Genomic DNA, 14,538 nt, shown 5'->3' on the forward strand with positions numbered 1-14,538 from the left:
GACCTTGCTCAGATCAGACCTTACCATGTTCAATGTTATGTGTGACTGAACTCTGCTCCATCAGCTTCATATGCTGGAGCCTGGCCTCAATGTGGAGAAGTATTTGGTATTTGGTAGGTAATTGCAGTCTAATGACATCATAAGAGTAGAGCCCTAATCTGAGAGGACCGTGAGGGCATAAGAAGAGGAAGTGTGTGTGTGTGTGTGTGTGTGTGTGTGTGTGTGTGTGTGTGTATGAGAGAGAAAGAGAGACAGAGACAGAGAGAAAGAGAGATAGACAGAGAAAGGCCAGCAGTTGGAAGGCAGGAAGAGAACACTAAACTCAATCAACACCTTGTCTACTCGAGACACATATTCCTGTTGTTGAAGCAAGCCATGTTGTGGTGTATTGCCGGGGCAGCTAAGATGACTGGTGCAGGTTAGTCCCCCTGGAGTAGACCTGAATGCCTGCCATCTGCTCGACCTGCTGCAGCAGGTCCCGTTGCCATGCTTCAGGCAACCATGAGGTCATTGGCTCCATGAACAGCACCGCCTTTACATGTGCACAGGCTTTTCTGACACCTCGAGACCAACTTCTTGGTGAGGAGGATTTTCTCTGAAAACACATTCTATCCTAGGCACTAAGAGGGAACTGGGAGAGGTCAGTCAGTCCATTTGGAATGTGAGGAGGGTGTCAGGGACACATGGGGGGGCTGAGTGGAAAGCAGCTTTGGGGAAGCTCCCCAACCCCTGGAGGAATGAGGATGCAGTCTGCGGGTGCTTGGCACAGTTGTTTTCGGACCTGTGAGGACAAAGTAAGCACATCATGGGAGAAGCACATTGTATGGAAGCAAGAAGATAAAAGGTGGGAGTCCCAGTAACTCCCCCTGGCCACACCCCCAGCGACCCCACTTCCTTTCCGTAGACCCCGCCTCCTGAGGGTTCCATCCCCTCTCAATGTTCCCATGGGATGGGTCCAAGCCTTGGACCAGACGCAATTCACATCTGTATATAAACATGTCCCACAGATATGTGAATCCACACGGCGTGAGATACACTCGCAGTCATAAAAAACAACGTAGAGAACATATAAACCCAATACAACGGTGGTTTTCTAGTCAGCTGCAGTGTTGTTTTGGGTTTTTTTTTTGAATGCTATTGAATGTCTTCACATCTATTAGTGTGAACTGTTCAGGACTGGATGTTCTTATTAAAGTAAAAAAATGCTAATTGGCCCTGAAAACCTTCAGAAGGTTTTATGGAGGAAGAAAATGCTTGGGTATAGGCTCCATTTCAGTAAACCCCATGCATAGCTGGAACAACATGAGCTAAATTAATAGTTACCTCTGGGTGATGCAGTGACAACGAGTTTTATTTTCCTCCTTTTGCCTCATCTACCTTTCAAACGTTCTTCAAGTGCGTATTTCCTAGAGTTATAAAAATTAAATGATGTCTAAGTATTTCTGATGTATCTAGCTCATCAGGTTGGCATCTGAGTTGGGTTGATTATACCGGTGAGGTTTCTCTGTGAGATTTGCTGTGACTTCATAGGACACATGTCTGTGAGGGCTTGAGCCGTGTCCCTGAAATGAGGTCACTGGAGCCTGACCACCAGGATAGCAGACTCTGGCAGCCTCCATCTTGTCTTTGCATTCCTGAAGCTCTATCCTCTTGGCGAGGACTAGGAGGCATCTAGATAGACTTCAGGGGGACACACTTTCCCCCAAGGTGGACCCATTGCCATCTGGAGTTCCCATGCAGGAGGGAGCAGGCAGGAGACTATGATACATCTCAGGAGGGCCAAGTCCAAGACAGAACGGCCAAGTCCAAGACAAGAGGGCTTGGGGACGAGAGTCGGGGGGACATGGGGGCTGGGGCGGGAGGGAAGGCAGGTTGAGAAGAGAACACGCAGACAGTTCATACGCTGCTGGCTCACACGACCCAGCCATCCGCATTCACAGAGACGTCAGCAGTGGACTGGACAGCTAAAACTCAGGGTGCAGTGCTACCCACCCTTGGAATGTCATGTAACGTGCCACCTGCTGTCCCTCTGGCACTAGGTCTGTCCGCATATCCTGCTTCCTCCCCCTCTCGGAGGCCTTGCTGGTTTTACACCACCATTTATGCCACCATGTACACCACCTCACTGAGGCCCACAGACCTTGGTGGGAACTTGCTGTCCCCAGCCCCCAGTTCCCGGCCCCTGGCTTGCACTGGGCTGTCACTCTGGAGGGAGAGACAGGTTGTGAGGATCCGCTGGCTGCTGCTGAGCTGACTATGATGTCTTGCACTTCTGCAGTGTGAAGTCTGCTCATGGCGATGCCAGAGGCAGCTCCCTGGAGCCGTGCAGGGACTGGGTACTGGGGCTGGGAAGGGGGTTTAGTTTCATCTCCGCTGTTGTTTCTTCCCAGGTCACAAAAGAACAGCAGCACCCCACCCTTGTGGCGGCTGGAAGGGCTTTGGAGCCTTTGCCGTCCGCGCAGGGGTTGGTTCTTTAAGATGATCAGATTTGGGGGTACAGGGTCTCCAAGTTGCTAGCTTCAGTTTTCATGGAGTATTTTCCTCAGTGGTGGGCTCATGAATAATTGATGACCTTGCTGATTTCGAATGCCTAGTTGCCTTTAGTGGTCAGTTTGTATCAGTATATAATTATTCCAAATATATGCCAAAGATAAGATTCATAACATCAAACCACTGAGAGAGACGGAAGGTGCAAAAATATTTTAATATATGCAATGTTACAATATATTAGATCTATGCCCGAGTGTCCTAAATGAAAATGTGCATTCCCTAAAAACAACTTCATATACTTACTCAAAGCCTGAGTGCTTGGTCTCTGTCTAGGCACATTTTTCTCCATGAGAGGGTAGGGTGCAGGTTGAGCTATTTTTGAAAGGAATCTGATTGCGATCATATTAGGTTCCATGCAATGATTAGATGCCAAACTCCAATGATAAAACAAAACATAAGCCTGTTCTCCAGAGATTTCAGCCAAATGACTCTTTTCACATTCAAACTTGAAAGAACACAGCAACAGCCATGTCATTGAACAGTAAGTACAGAGATGATTAGTACTTGGTATGCAGTAAATAATTCCTTTTGTCCTGTCTATTCAGGCTTCATGTGTTAAATCTTATTTTAACTTAAGCAAGATTTAGGCACACAATTTCTGTACACACTTCAGAAACTGCAGTCAATTTCCCTTTCCCTTTCCTAATACAAAGGGTTTCACAAAACCCACAGTCATATGTAAGAATGAGAAAGCAGAACAAAACACTCATCCACATTTGAAGTTTGCTCTGAAGCTAAAAGTTCCTATTTCTCTAATTCAGGAAAAAGATAGGTGGCTATTTTAAAGCCTTACAAATCCCAAGCTGCTGTGTGAAGAGTGAGAGGTTAGAAGATAAAACAGCTAGAAAATGTCCTGAGAATGGGTTACTTCCTGAGTGGCATTTTGTTTTGTTTTATATATGTTTTCTTAAGGAGAAAGAGAGATGTCGTTTCCTCAGCTAGAATGAAGGGCACTCCAGCTTGGCTTCAGGTTGAGAAACCCGCACTGACTGTAGCCCTGGAGTCTGACTGGGAATTAAAGCTCACTCCCTTTTACTAAAAGTTTTAAGTTTAAGCTGATTATACAGAGTCTGCATAGTCTACATAATATCAAAACCCTCAGAGAAAAATCGTTTATTTTTTATTTTTAAGCACAGAAAACACAGCTCTCCTGTCTTGAAGGGGACCATAATCATAGGCCAATTATAAAGATGATTGAACTTGGAAAGCGTTTTATAAGAGAAAGAAATCACAAAAGCAAATCTTTTCAATTCACCAAGTCCCACACAAAGTACTGGGGTCAATCCCCAGGGCCGGTGGAGTTTCTCACAGGTGCTTAATGATCTCAGACACCAAGCGCCCTCTAGTGACCCCCACTGGAATTGCGGCTAAATTAAATGACTCGGCTGGGGGCAAAACAAACATTTCCACTGCTTTTGTGTCTCTAAAACAATGATAGGAAATCGTTATTTTCCAGGCAGTTAAATGGTTTCTAGTTACATAACTAAACTACATGCAACAGACCAACAAGAGGAAGAGTTTGATTAAGTAACATTCTCCTACTCTTTCTTTGGGGGAGCTAGAAAAGGGACTGGGTCCTTTCATATTACACTGTATCTTATTTCCACTGATTAGGATTACTTGAGAAATAGAATAGGGTTCTGTGACTCCATTTGCACAAATTCCAGGCACATGTTCTCCTTTAATCCTGGATATCGTGGCTTTAGCTTCCAGTGCTTAGCTAGCCACTGTTACTGCACAACACAAGAAGACAGTCAGCTATTCTAAAGAACTCCTGGTTTTACTTGACAGACATGTGTGGCCTGAGTAACGGGCTGGCATAGTCTTCCATCACCGCCCTTGTCTTATCATGAGGAGATGTAGAGTGGATCTTGGTTTTGCCAGGGATCTTGGAAGAGACCCAGCATGGACTCACGCCACAGTCACCGTTTGCATGCCCTGGAAGTACTTTTCCCTCTTCTCTGTGCTAAGTCCTCCTGGCAGCAATGATATTCACATTTAGTAGTTCTCGAGCTTCTCTGTTTACCCTTTCTTCACTTCTGAATAAAAGATTTCAGTGGAATAAAGGCAGAAAAGAAGTGCTGCAACAAACAGAAATTATTGGTAAAGATACTTGGTAATGCATCCAGATGGGAAAGCTGGCATCTCAGTCTATATTTGGTCTCAAAAGGAACTGACTCTGAGAATTTTTTTTAAATACTGTAAAAATAATAGCTTCAAGATGAAAACAAAGGAATTGCAGTAAAATTACTCAAAGGTAAAAATCAAACACAGACACTGGTCTCATAGAGATGGCTGGGGCTCATTTCCCACAATGCATCTGTGAAGTGGGTTATAGGTCCTGGAAGTAGGCAGATAATGTATGCTTTCCTTTGATTATCATTCTTCCATTCTGCTCCTTTAAAACAAAATAGAAAACCCACATAAAATCAAACCAGAAGTGCTTTTTACAAAGCCAACCAGCTAATATCCAGCTGTGGTTATGCATTGTCCACAGACTGCAGGCGTCTACAGGTGACTCTGGGTCCACAGGTAATCAGGCGTGGTGTTCAGGAGGAAATCAGACTTCTGGCCATGAAGAAAGATCAGTGGTTTGTCACGGCAGCGGTGGTGGCTGCACCTGGCATTTCTCCCCCAGCGCGTGGAATCCTGTCACATCTCAGCGTCACCAGTCCAACTTCAAGTCTGCCTTGCTCCATACGTACTTCCCTCCTCGCTTCAGAAACATCTTTTCATCAAAGCCACTGAATTTGATTGCTTCTTCCACGCCAACATCCAGAATGGACTTGGAAGGGTCCTTGCGTCCATTTCTGCAGTTCAGAAAGCGCATCTAGAAAATTTAAGAAAGAAGTGGGTGTGTTTTCATAGGGCTTATCCTATAAAACTTGATGAGGGTAGAAGAATCAATCTGAAATTTTGCTCCTGCTACATTCATCAGAAGGAGCTGGGGAGCAGCCCGTTTGGGAGTAGCCTCGGTCCAAATCTCCAGACAATCATGACAACCTGCATTTCCAAAGTCCCCGTTGGACCCATAAACTGAACGTCGCCAGGATCAATTTTTCCCCTTATGCTCTATCAACTTTATGCTAGAATAATCCTCACTGATAAACTTGAAAAGAACAAAATAATCTGTATTTTTATCTATTTCTCACAAGGAAAAAAATCCTGCGTAGACATGGAGCCCGTAGCTCTTGTTGGAGATTACTTCTAAAAATCAAAAACAAAAGGCCACCTCACCTTTGAATGGAATTATTTGACCCCTGCTAGACAAGGGTGGCCCATCCAGAACAATAACAGAGACAGAGGAAGGTGGGAGGCGGAAGGAGAAGGGTGGGCTCCCTTTTCCTTTCCTGGGCATGCGGGGGTGGGAATCCTGACAATGGTCTCCTTCCAGCTGTCGCCGTAATCAGTGAATTATAGCTGACCATTTCTGGGTTAGTCAGGGTAAGGTAAAGAGAGAGCTGGCTTCGCTGCCCGGTCAGACCAGAGCCCCTGGGCTAAGGCCGGTTCCACGTGGCAGCCGTAGATGCATGGCTTTGAGGGGTGAGCACAAATCCACAGACCCGGGTCACGTTCAAGCCGGGGAGATCTCTGAGTGCAGAGCATGGCACAGGACTAAGCTAGAGCTCATGGTAACAGGAATGGCCAAGAACATCCAGGTCTCGCCTCCAAGAAGAACAAACCCATGCAAAACAGCTGTGTTCATGTTAGCCCACTGACATAGCTGCTTAATTGGTTCTTCAGCAGTCCTTTCTTACTCACGAGAGAAATACTCACATATTCATCCAAAATGAGGTAGGAGTCTTTCATCTGCAAAGAGGAATCAAGGAAAAAGTTAGCTTTCATTTCACAGATGTATTTTTCAGTATGTGTGCTCAACTGTGTATCACTCAATGTCTATCTGTGTTACGATTCTGGGTTCAACTTTCTGTAATGGTTCCAGGTGAGGGTTTGTGGAATCTCCTTCCATTTATTCGCAGGTGACTTGGATCACAGAATAAGAATTTCTGGACAAGTCACAATGGCAAGAAAACTTGGCAGAGCTTTTATTGAGGAAGCAGGCAAGCAGAAAGGCAGAGGCACACTAAAAGGGAGACACACTGGGGTCTTTGACCTTGTGTGTGTGTGTGTGTGTGTGTGTGTGTGTGTCTTAATCACCCTTGGCACTGCAGTTTCTTTGCTTGGGCTCAGGATCTCTAAGACTGACCTGTTCATTAGACTAAGATCACTAAGTTTTGGCATCCATTCAAAGAACAAAATATGCATTCTGCCTTACATTTTAAAGACAGCTGTTTCTCCTTGAGGTAAGTGCTTTGTGCCAGGCAGAATCGTGCTCCTAAGTATTTGCTTTTCCAGGATACCTATCTTTTTTTTTTCTTTCTTAATGATGCTCAGTTTTCAAAGCACACTGATTTGGGCTAGCTGGCAAGGTCAGATAAAGGTGCTCTTTCTCTTTTTTCTCCTTGTACTAATTCCACAGCTTAAGAAGGAGCACAAGGGTTAAAGAAAGGAAGGCACAGAGCTCGTTTCTGAATTGCTGGCCTCACGTTCCCTGATTTATCCTGCCTCAATTTCCTTAAATCTCATTTGAGTGTTGTGGTTCTAAGAGGGGAGGACCAATTCCAGTCTCTTCTGATTCTGACTAGCCGAGATACTCTGCTTCAGGCTACAAGCATCAGGTAGTCACCCCAAGGACTTCTCTGAGCCTGGCTGCCCTCTCCCCTCCAGCGGTCTTGCACTCAGCACTCTGTGAGGTGGCCCCATACAATGACGTTCCCGATCCACAAGGCACAGTGCAAGACTCTCTTTAACTCTGTCCCCATAGGGGCTGACGAGTAGCTTTACCCGAAGATGCCAATATTACTTTAAGAGGACCTGAGACCAGTGTGTCAAGCTAGCAGGCAAGGTCAGATAAAGGTGCTACCTTGTCTGCATGCTCTTATGAGTAGGGATTGGCCAGCTTTTATCTGGAAATGATTAAGTAGTTTTAAGAAAAGTGTGTTGTGATTTATAGACCACAGCTAAACCAGTTCTACACTGTACCCCCCAAAGTGATCACAAAAGAATGAGTAAGAGAATAACGTTGGCTGAGCTCCACCATAACTCGAGTAAACACAGCCTGACAATGGAATCCAGGCTATTTTCATCAATCATGAATATTATTCTCGGCTTGATCTAACCCCACCCTCCAACTCCAATGTTCTGAATCAGGAAGCAAGCTGGGGCTTCTCCCTCAGTCAGCTGACTGACTTTTGTACAGGCCAGGTCAGGGCCTGCTGTGAGTCAACAACCACCTCTTACCATGGAGTCCCCATATGCCTATCCTCCAGGGCCTGAGAGCTCACCCAGAGGTGTGAGGTGAGCTGGCCAGCAGATTGGCAGCATTATGGTTTGCTCCGATTCAAGCCAGGCCAGCGAACACTAGGACCTGACTACACTTTCGTGGGGTACACGCTCTTCCCAGTCTGTGGATAGAATTTGTGCTTGCCGGATGTATCCACAGTACCTATGGGAGACAGCTGGCAAAGCATTTCCTCAAGTCGATCAAACCTCTTAAGTGATTCATAGAAGTAACTCTATGACAATGCCGATATAAATAGAACAGCATTCATTAGTCCCTCCTAGTGTCTGGGCACTGAATCACCTATCTGGCACGTTCTGTATCTGTGAATCACCGTGTCAAGATTGTATGTGTGATTCCATGGAATCACATCATCTACCTGTTCATGGAGAGGGAAAGTAAAGCTTATGCAACACTGCATGCAGCTGGTAGACAGCCATCATGTATCTCAACCCCTCTCCTCCCTCCCAATTCTGGGTCCTCTAAACTAACAACACAACGCTCTTGGGGGAGGGATCTCTCCCCATTGAAATCTATCTAACTGTGCAAACAAAGCCTTTTTGCATACAACCTTCTGGTTAGATTCAGGCACCAAACAGGACACTTCTTTGTGGCGCTCTAAGAATTCTTCAAACTCTTCATCACTGATGACAAATCTTTCTGCTTCTCTCAGAGCATCTTCTCCAGAATTTTCACCCTCAATTAAGAGGCACTGGAAGACCTGAAAGATTAGGAAGAGCTGCTGGGTCAAGCGTGTTCTACCATTGTAGGGAGGAGCAAACCCATTTGAGAGGTTACCCCCAGCTGGCATCAATGCTGGCACACCAGCTCATGGCTGCCGGTGGTGGCCAGGTCCTGGGCCTCTCAGAGGGGAAGCAGCTCAGGAAAGCAGGCTTCCAGCCTCATGAGTGATCAGTCTGAGCATGGTACCCGACCCAGGGCCTCCATTCCATGATGATCTTGGGGAACAAGGTTCCTACACTGGCAAGAGCCAACAACCTCCCACCAAGGACCAGAATCCTGAAATGGTGAATTTAAAGTGATTCAGAAAGTGAGGGAAATGACTGGGATGCAAGAGCAAGCCCAAGAAGGGAGCAAATATTGAAAGTGAGAAGAAAGCCATGAAAGAAAATAGCTCTCTATCCATCTGTTGAGAGGCCCCAAAGAGAAGGCCAAGGGAGTCTTCTCAGAGGGCAGCTTTGCAGTATGGGGTGCCTCTTGTATCTCCTCCTCTGGGCTTTGCACTGATCCCCTGAGGCCTGAGTATGTGCTGCCCTGGCTCTTTTCATTGGTTGAGCAGACACCCAGGGCATTATTGGAGGAAGAAACATTTGAGCCAGTGTCCAAGGCATTATGGGAACAAGAAAGTACAATGACGGACCCGTGTCAGGGTTCACATGCCTCTTTTTACCCCTATCTACCTACCAGTTCCCTTTTCTCTCAACACTGTACATACTTTCATATCTGTGTGAAGCAAATAAGTGTGTCATGGTTGGCACCTGATTAATCATAACACTGAAAAGTCACCTTGACAGCATGAGAAAGTGAAAATAAAGTAATATTTTAGAGCGCTGTAAAAAAAAAGAAAGAAAATATATGAATCTATATATTTCAAAAAGGCCACGCAGAAGAATACACGTAAAGGACACTCAGGGGAAATCAGCATCAGCCAAAGAGCAGAGATGCGAGACAAAAGGGAAGAGGCAAGGAGAGGTGACTCTGAATTAAACTCTCAGGGCTTAGAAGTTGTCCCCTGGCTTGTGGCATCCAACTCCTCATTTTTTTAAGTCCCTCCTCTTCCTGTCATCTATCTTTCTTCAGCTTTCATCAACAAAGAAAAGTACAACTGAAAGTTTAACAGGGCAGGAAGGATGACCAAGAACAAGGACTTACTTGCCCCAAAAGGTCTCAGAGTCAGGATTGTTTTCAGTTTCATTGACGAGCATCTCAATGTTTTCTGGATTGTTGAGTCTCTCATTTTATTAAGTTTTTGCTCTGAGCCTGGGCACAGTATCTGATGCTTTCACTCACTAGCTGATGCTCTACCTACCGGCTGAGGCATGTCTCCAATCCCTGTTGACACTATTAATTTTTGCTGGAGTGGTCTCTCAATGTTTTCTAGATTGGTGAGTTTCTTAATGTTTTTCTGTATTAGTGAAACTCTTGGTGTTTTCTGCACTGGTGAGTGTCTCAGAGTTTTCCGTATGGGGACAGTCTCTGAATGCTTTCTGGATTGTTGAATCTCTCAGAGTTTTCTGGATAAAAACAGACATAGGCAATACTGTACACTTACCTTCCAGCGGACAGGGTTCAGGGCTCGTATCTGTTTGTTCATGTCCTCTTCCACGTTGAATCGATTAATGACAGAATTGATCTTGAAAGCTACTCGGTAGTCTCTGCACCACATCCTCAACTTTTGAAGATTTTCCACATGGTTCTTCTTTCCTTGACCACGGCCAATGAGGACATTCACTTGCTCATCAAAGCTGTCACAGGAGATGGCGAGAATGTCCAAATATTCACCTGCAGGAAAACAGTCATCAAAGCACAGAGCTCGTTAGTTCACTTAAGTTTCATTATGATAAAAATAAATAACTTGTTTGCCTCTGTGCTGTAATTTTTTTGGGGGGGTTCTGGTCGTGGGGCCTGAACTCTGGGCCTGGGCACTGTCCCTCAGCTCTTCAGCTCAAGGCAAGGCTAGCGCTCTATCACTTGAGCCATAGCGCCACTTCTGGCTTTTTTCTTTTTGCTTATGTGGTGCTGAGGAATCGAACCCAGGGCCTCATGCATGCAAGGCAAGCGCTCTACCACTGAGCCACCTTCCCAGCCCCTCTGTGCTGTAATTTTTAAGTAACAGCTTTCCTCATATCTGAGAAAGTTGCTGAGATATGAGTTGTAGTTCCATAGAATAATTTAAAATAAAACCCGATGAAATTATTTTAAGAATAGAGAATGAAAAGGGTAAGAGAGAGTAATAGAAGAAGATATGTTGATGGGGGAGATTGCATACATGCTCAGCTATGTCATAATAACCCTCTCGTGCAGTTAATGCATACAAATAAACAGCTCTTAAAAATGTGAAATCGTGTAATTATGGAGCTAACGTGACCATTCTAAAACTACATGTATGTGAATGAGGATTTTATATATTTAAATTAGGGTTTTTTAAACTTATATAGAAATTGTGTAATATATCTGTAAGCAATTATAGATTTGCTTCTCCTTTCCCATCATACAGACCGCACTACTTTGTGCAAGACAGATGTAGTATATCCCCAAGCTCATGAGCTTCTTCACAGGTCTTGTGCAAGCTTTATCTGTCTAAATGTTTACAGAGACGCTGTGCCATGCCAGGCACAAGTGTGCCAGAAGATGAGAAAACTGAGATAAACGAAAGCCAGTTAAAAACAGGCCCCTCCTTGCAAGGCAACACATTAAGGGCTCTGATAGCCGGGTGTTACCCCAGCAGAGAAATACTGAGGAGGGTTATTTCGGTTCTGTGACCTCACTTCTGTCTTTCCTGTGACCCCAGGGACCACTCTGGGGTCAGCTTTTCAACTCCATACTCCACATGCATGTGTGCGGGACAGGTGCTGTCTGGGGCTGGTATTCTTTACAAGCTGGCCAAGTGTGGCTGGCTTCTTGGATACGAGGACTTCCCAAAGTTGACTCCTTTTTCTTAAAATTACTTTCAAATGACAGACGCTGAGGATAAGCCACTATACGCTAATCGACATGGACTGATTCTAGTCTGATTTTAGGGTTCACTTTGTGTTACCTCTGTATAACAAAGGTATAACAAGCACCAAGCACAAACCAGAGCCGGAGTAAAACAATTATCTATTACTGGGAACAACTCAAAATGTCCTAAACATTGCTCTCAAGTAGATTTGTAATAGACTATCATATCGGGATGAAGCAAGTCACTGAACATGTAGTCGCTCACTAGCCCTCCATACTCCCCAACCAAAGTTCAAACCAGACACAAAGATTTAATATAGATTGCAGACTTCAGTGGTCTGAGCGCCAGACCCAGATCCATATAAACTCCTCCCCCTGCCCCAATAATGAAAGGTTATAATTGGTTGTGAACTTGGTCACTGCCACAAACAGGGCCTCCTGCTCGGTTCCCAACACCCTGGCACTTTCTGCATGTTTATCTGCCATACACACATTTGAGCAGTGTGAAGCAATATTCTGATCCCCTTGCTGCATACCCAGGAGACAGGCCTGCCAAGCCCTTCCTGGAGGGGAGGGTGCTGCTGGGGTTCACACCCCAGACTCTCATTTACTGATCTCTACCCCCTCGGCTTTCCAAAGTGCTTTTCTGTCTCACCGAGTCTGGTTCCCAAAGCTCTCTTTGACCTCCCATGCCCATTCCATCAGGTATCTCCCTGTGGTCTTATCTCGCAGCTGGGAATCCTCTCTTCCTGCTTAACCTTTATCTGACAGACTGCTCCAAGCACACACATGTCCCCATGCTGGAAGGGACATCATACTTCTGGTCAACATCCCCAACACCTCGGAAGGAAAGGACCAGCTCTGCCTTCCGAGAACTCAAAGCTCCAATGATTCACAAGGCACGGAAAGGAGAAGTGTTCTGCAAGGGGAGGCCTCAAATGTTTTCTGAAATGTCAATCGTAAGACTGAGCACATATTTTAGAAGCTTCCTAATGCCAAGCATGGCCCTAGAGATATCACATGCCAAGTTAACTATGGGACCTCAGCATTCTGCGGGTCTTAATCCTGGCTGCATGGAGGGGCTCCTGGGCATTCCACACCAGTCAATCTAAACACAGTGAGCTTCTGATATAGCTGGTCATGGGTCTCTTGTAGTCCTTACAGTATTATTTATTCTATGATGCAGCCAGGAAATGTGCTAATTAATGCCATAGATTTCAACCCTTGCTGAGTCAGACTGCCCAAGGAACTCATCTTCTCCACAGTCTGCACTTATCTATTGGGCATACATGTTTATTTAGAGTCATGCAGAATTAAAACAGCCCTACACACCACACACGACTTGGGAGAAGATTAGGGTAAGCAAGATTTGTTTTTCTTTCCTTCCGATTCCACCGAAGGCCTGGCTGAAGGCCCGGGATGGAAGGAAATGCAGGACCCAATGGTATTAATAGCAGCGCCTGAAGTGTCAGGCAATGGACTGACCGTAGTCCTTGAACCACCTCTCCCGGATCAGGCTGCCATTGCTCACGATGCTTACACTGGGCAGGCCCAGCTCCCTCTTGCAGAACTTCACGAGCTGGCCCAGGTAATCTCCCCTGTCGTGTATAAAGGGTTCTCCTCCAGAAAAGTTGATCTTCTCCATGCCTAGGAGAGGCCACACACATCTCATAAGTCAGTATTTTCATTAGTTTTGTTTTGATATTTTCGCTCAGTTTGGATGGGACACACAGGGCTGTACTGAGCCCCTGTCCCATCCTTTGTTTTGTTTTGACCCAAAGTCTCACTAGGTAGCTGTGGCTACCTCTCAATCCTCCTGCTTTGGTCTCTGAGTGCTGGGATTACAGGTGTATGACACCATGCTTGGCTCTCATCCATTTTTACTCTAATGGCAATAGTATATTTTTTCAATTAAGGAAAAACAAAAACAAACCCCACTAAAACTGGAACAAAGATGTCTACTATCTTCCCTTTCCTGGTTCTTGTTCCTATCATCAATCTAGCTCTACTGGAATAACCACATCTTTAATTCCTGGTTAGAACCAGGAAAAGAAAAAAAAATCCTGAAGAGCTTGTTGTTGTTCCTTTTTACTTTTTTAAAATAGAGGCACTTGAATGCTGAGAGGTAGTTGCCCAGATGAACAGATTTGGCTTAGGAAGTGAAGGCATCATGGGCAATCCAGATTTCCCAAGCAGGCCAACACCCCTCATGTGCCGGTGAACACTTCAGAAGATGAGCGGAAGTGCGCCAAGGCTGCACAGCTCCTAAACTCCGTTCTGTCGGACACGTGAGCGTTAGGTCAGATGGAAGTTAGATTGAAGGGCTACATTTCCATAGGATAACGCGCTTTTGGTTAGGAAAGAGGGGACAGTGAAATGAATGTACTAAAGTCCCCAGTAAGGAGACAGTAAGGATGACCAGGCGCACATTCTTACTTGGGTGCCCAGCTGTGGGTAGGGGACTAAACACAGAGCTGGGCAAGGGAAGTCAGAGCTGATAAAACACAGACTGCATGATTTCATTCATAGAACGCCCAGAACCAGGAAGCACAAATAGGTGTATGAAAAGGCACAGGGTAATAGCTGTGCACCTGGGCTCCCCATGTATGAAATCATCAAACGATGCGTGGAAAGCAGGATTGGGACATGACTGCTCTCCTCCACCAATAAGTTCAGCCTGGAGAGAAAAGGCTGCTGGCTGCGGAGATGATCTAAGAAAGACAAGCAGCAAGATGGAAGGAAGGACAGGATGAAGTGAAGATGCTGCATTTGAAGTAGTTTTTTCTGAACTATCCTCAAGTGACCAGCATGATGGCATCTAGCCAAGCGAGTCTGGAGAGCAAGATCCCTGCCATCTCTGTTAATATCATGATTTCTTTTTTAGAAGTTTCCTAGGAACAACACACACACACACACACACACACACACACACACACACACACACACACACACACACACACACACAC

General features: G+C 45.4%; 1 protein-coding gene across 1 annotated transcript in view; it reads right to left on the reverse strand.

Moving 5' to 3' along the window:
* Positions 1-2,685: 2,685 nt before the first annotated feature.
* Rsad2 (radical S-adenosyl methionine domain containing 2) overlaps positions 2,686-14,538 on the reverse strand; it is a 13,144-nt gene continuing 1,291 nt past the window's right edge. The window contains exons 2-6 of the mRNA XM_013013681.1: positions 13,058-13,219; positions 10,185-10,414; positions 8,463-8,612; positions 6,328-6,360; positions 2,686-5,380 (exon numbers count right to left, since the gene is read on the reverse strand). Of these exons, the coding sequence (XP_012869135.1) occupies positions 5,216-5,380; positions 6,328-6,360; positions 8,463-8,612; positions 10,185-10,414; positions 13,058-13,219 (740 nt within the window). The 3' untranslated portion in view covers positions 2,686-5,215. The remainder of the gene's footprint in view (positions 5,381-6,327; positions 6,361-8,462; positions 8,613-10,184; positions 10,415-13,057; positions 13,220-14,538) is intronic.

Source organism: Dipodomys ordii, unplaced genomic scaffold (genome assembly GCF_000151885.1).
Source record: "Dipodomys ordii isolate 6190 unplaced genomic scaffold, Dord_2.0 Scaffold20, whole genome shotgun sequence".
NCBI classification, from domain to species: domain Eukaryota; kingdom Metazoa; phylum Chordata; class Mammalia; order Rodentia; family Heteromyidae; genus Dipodomys; species Dipodomys ordii.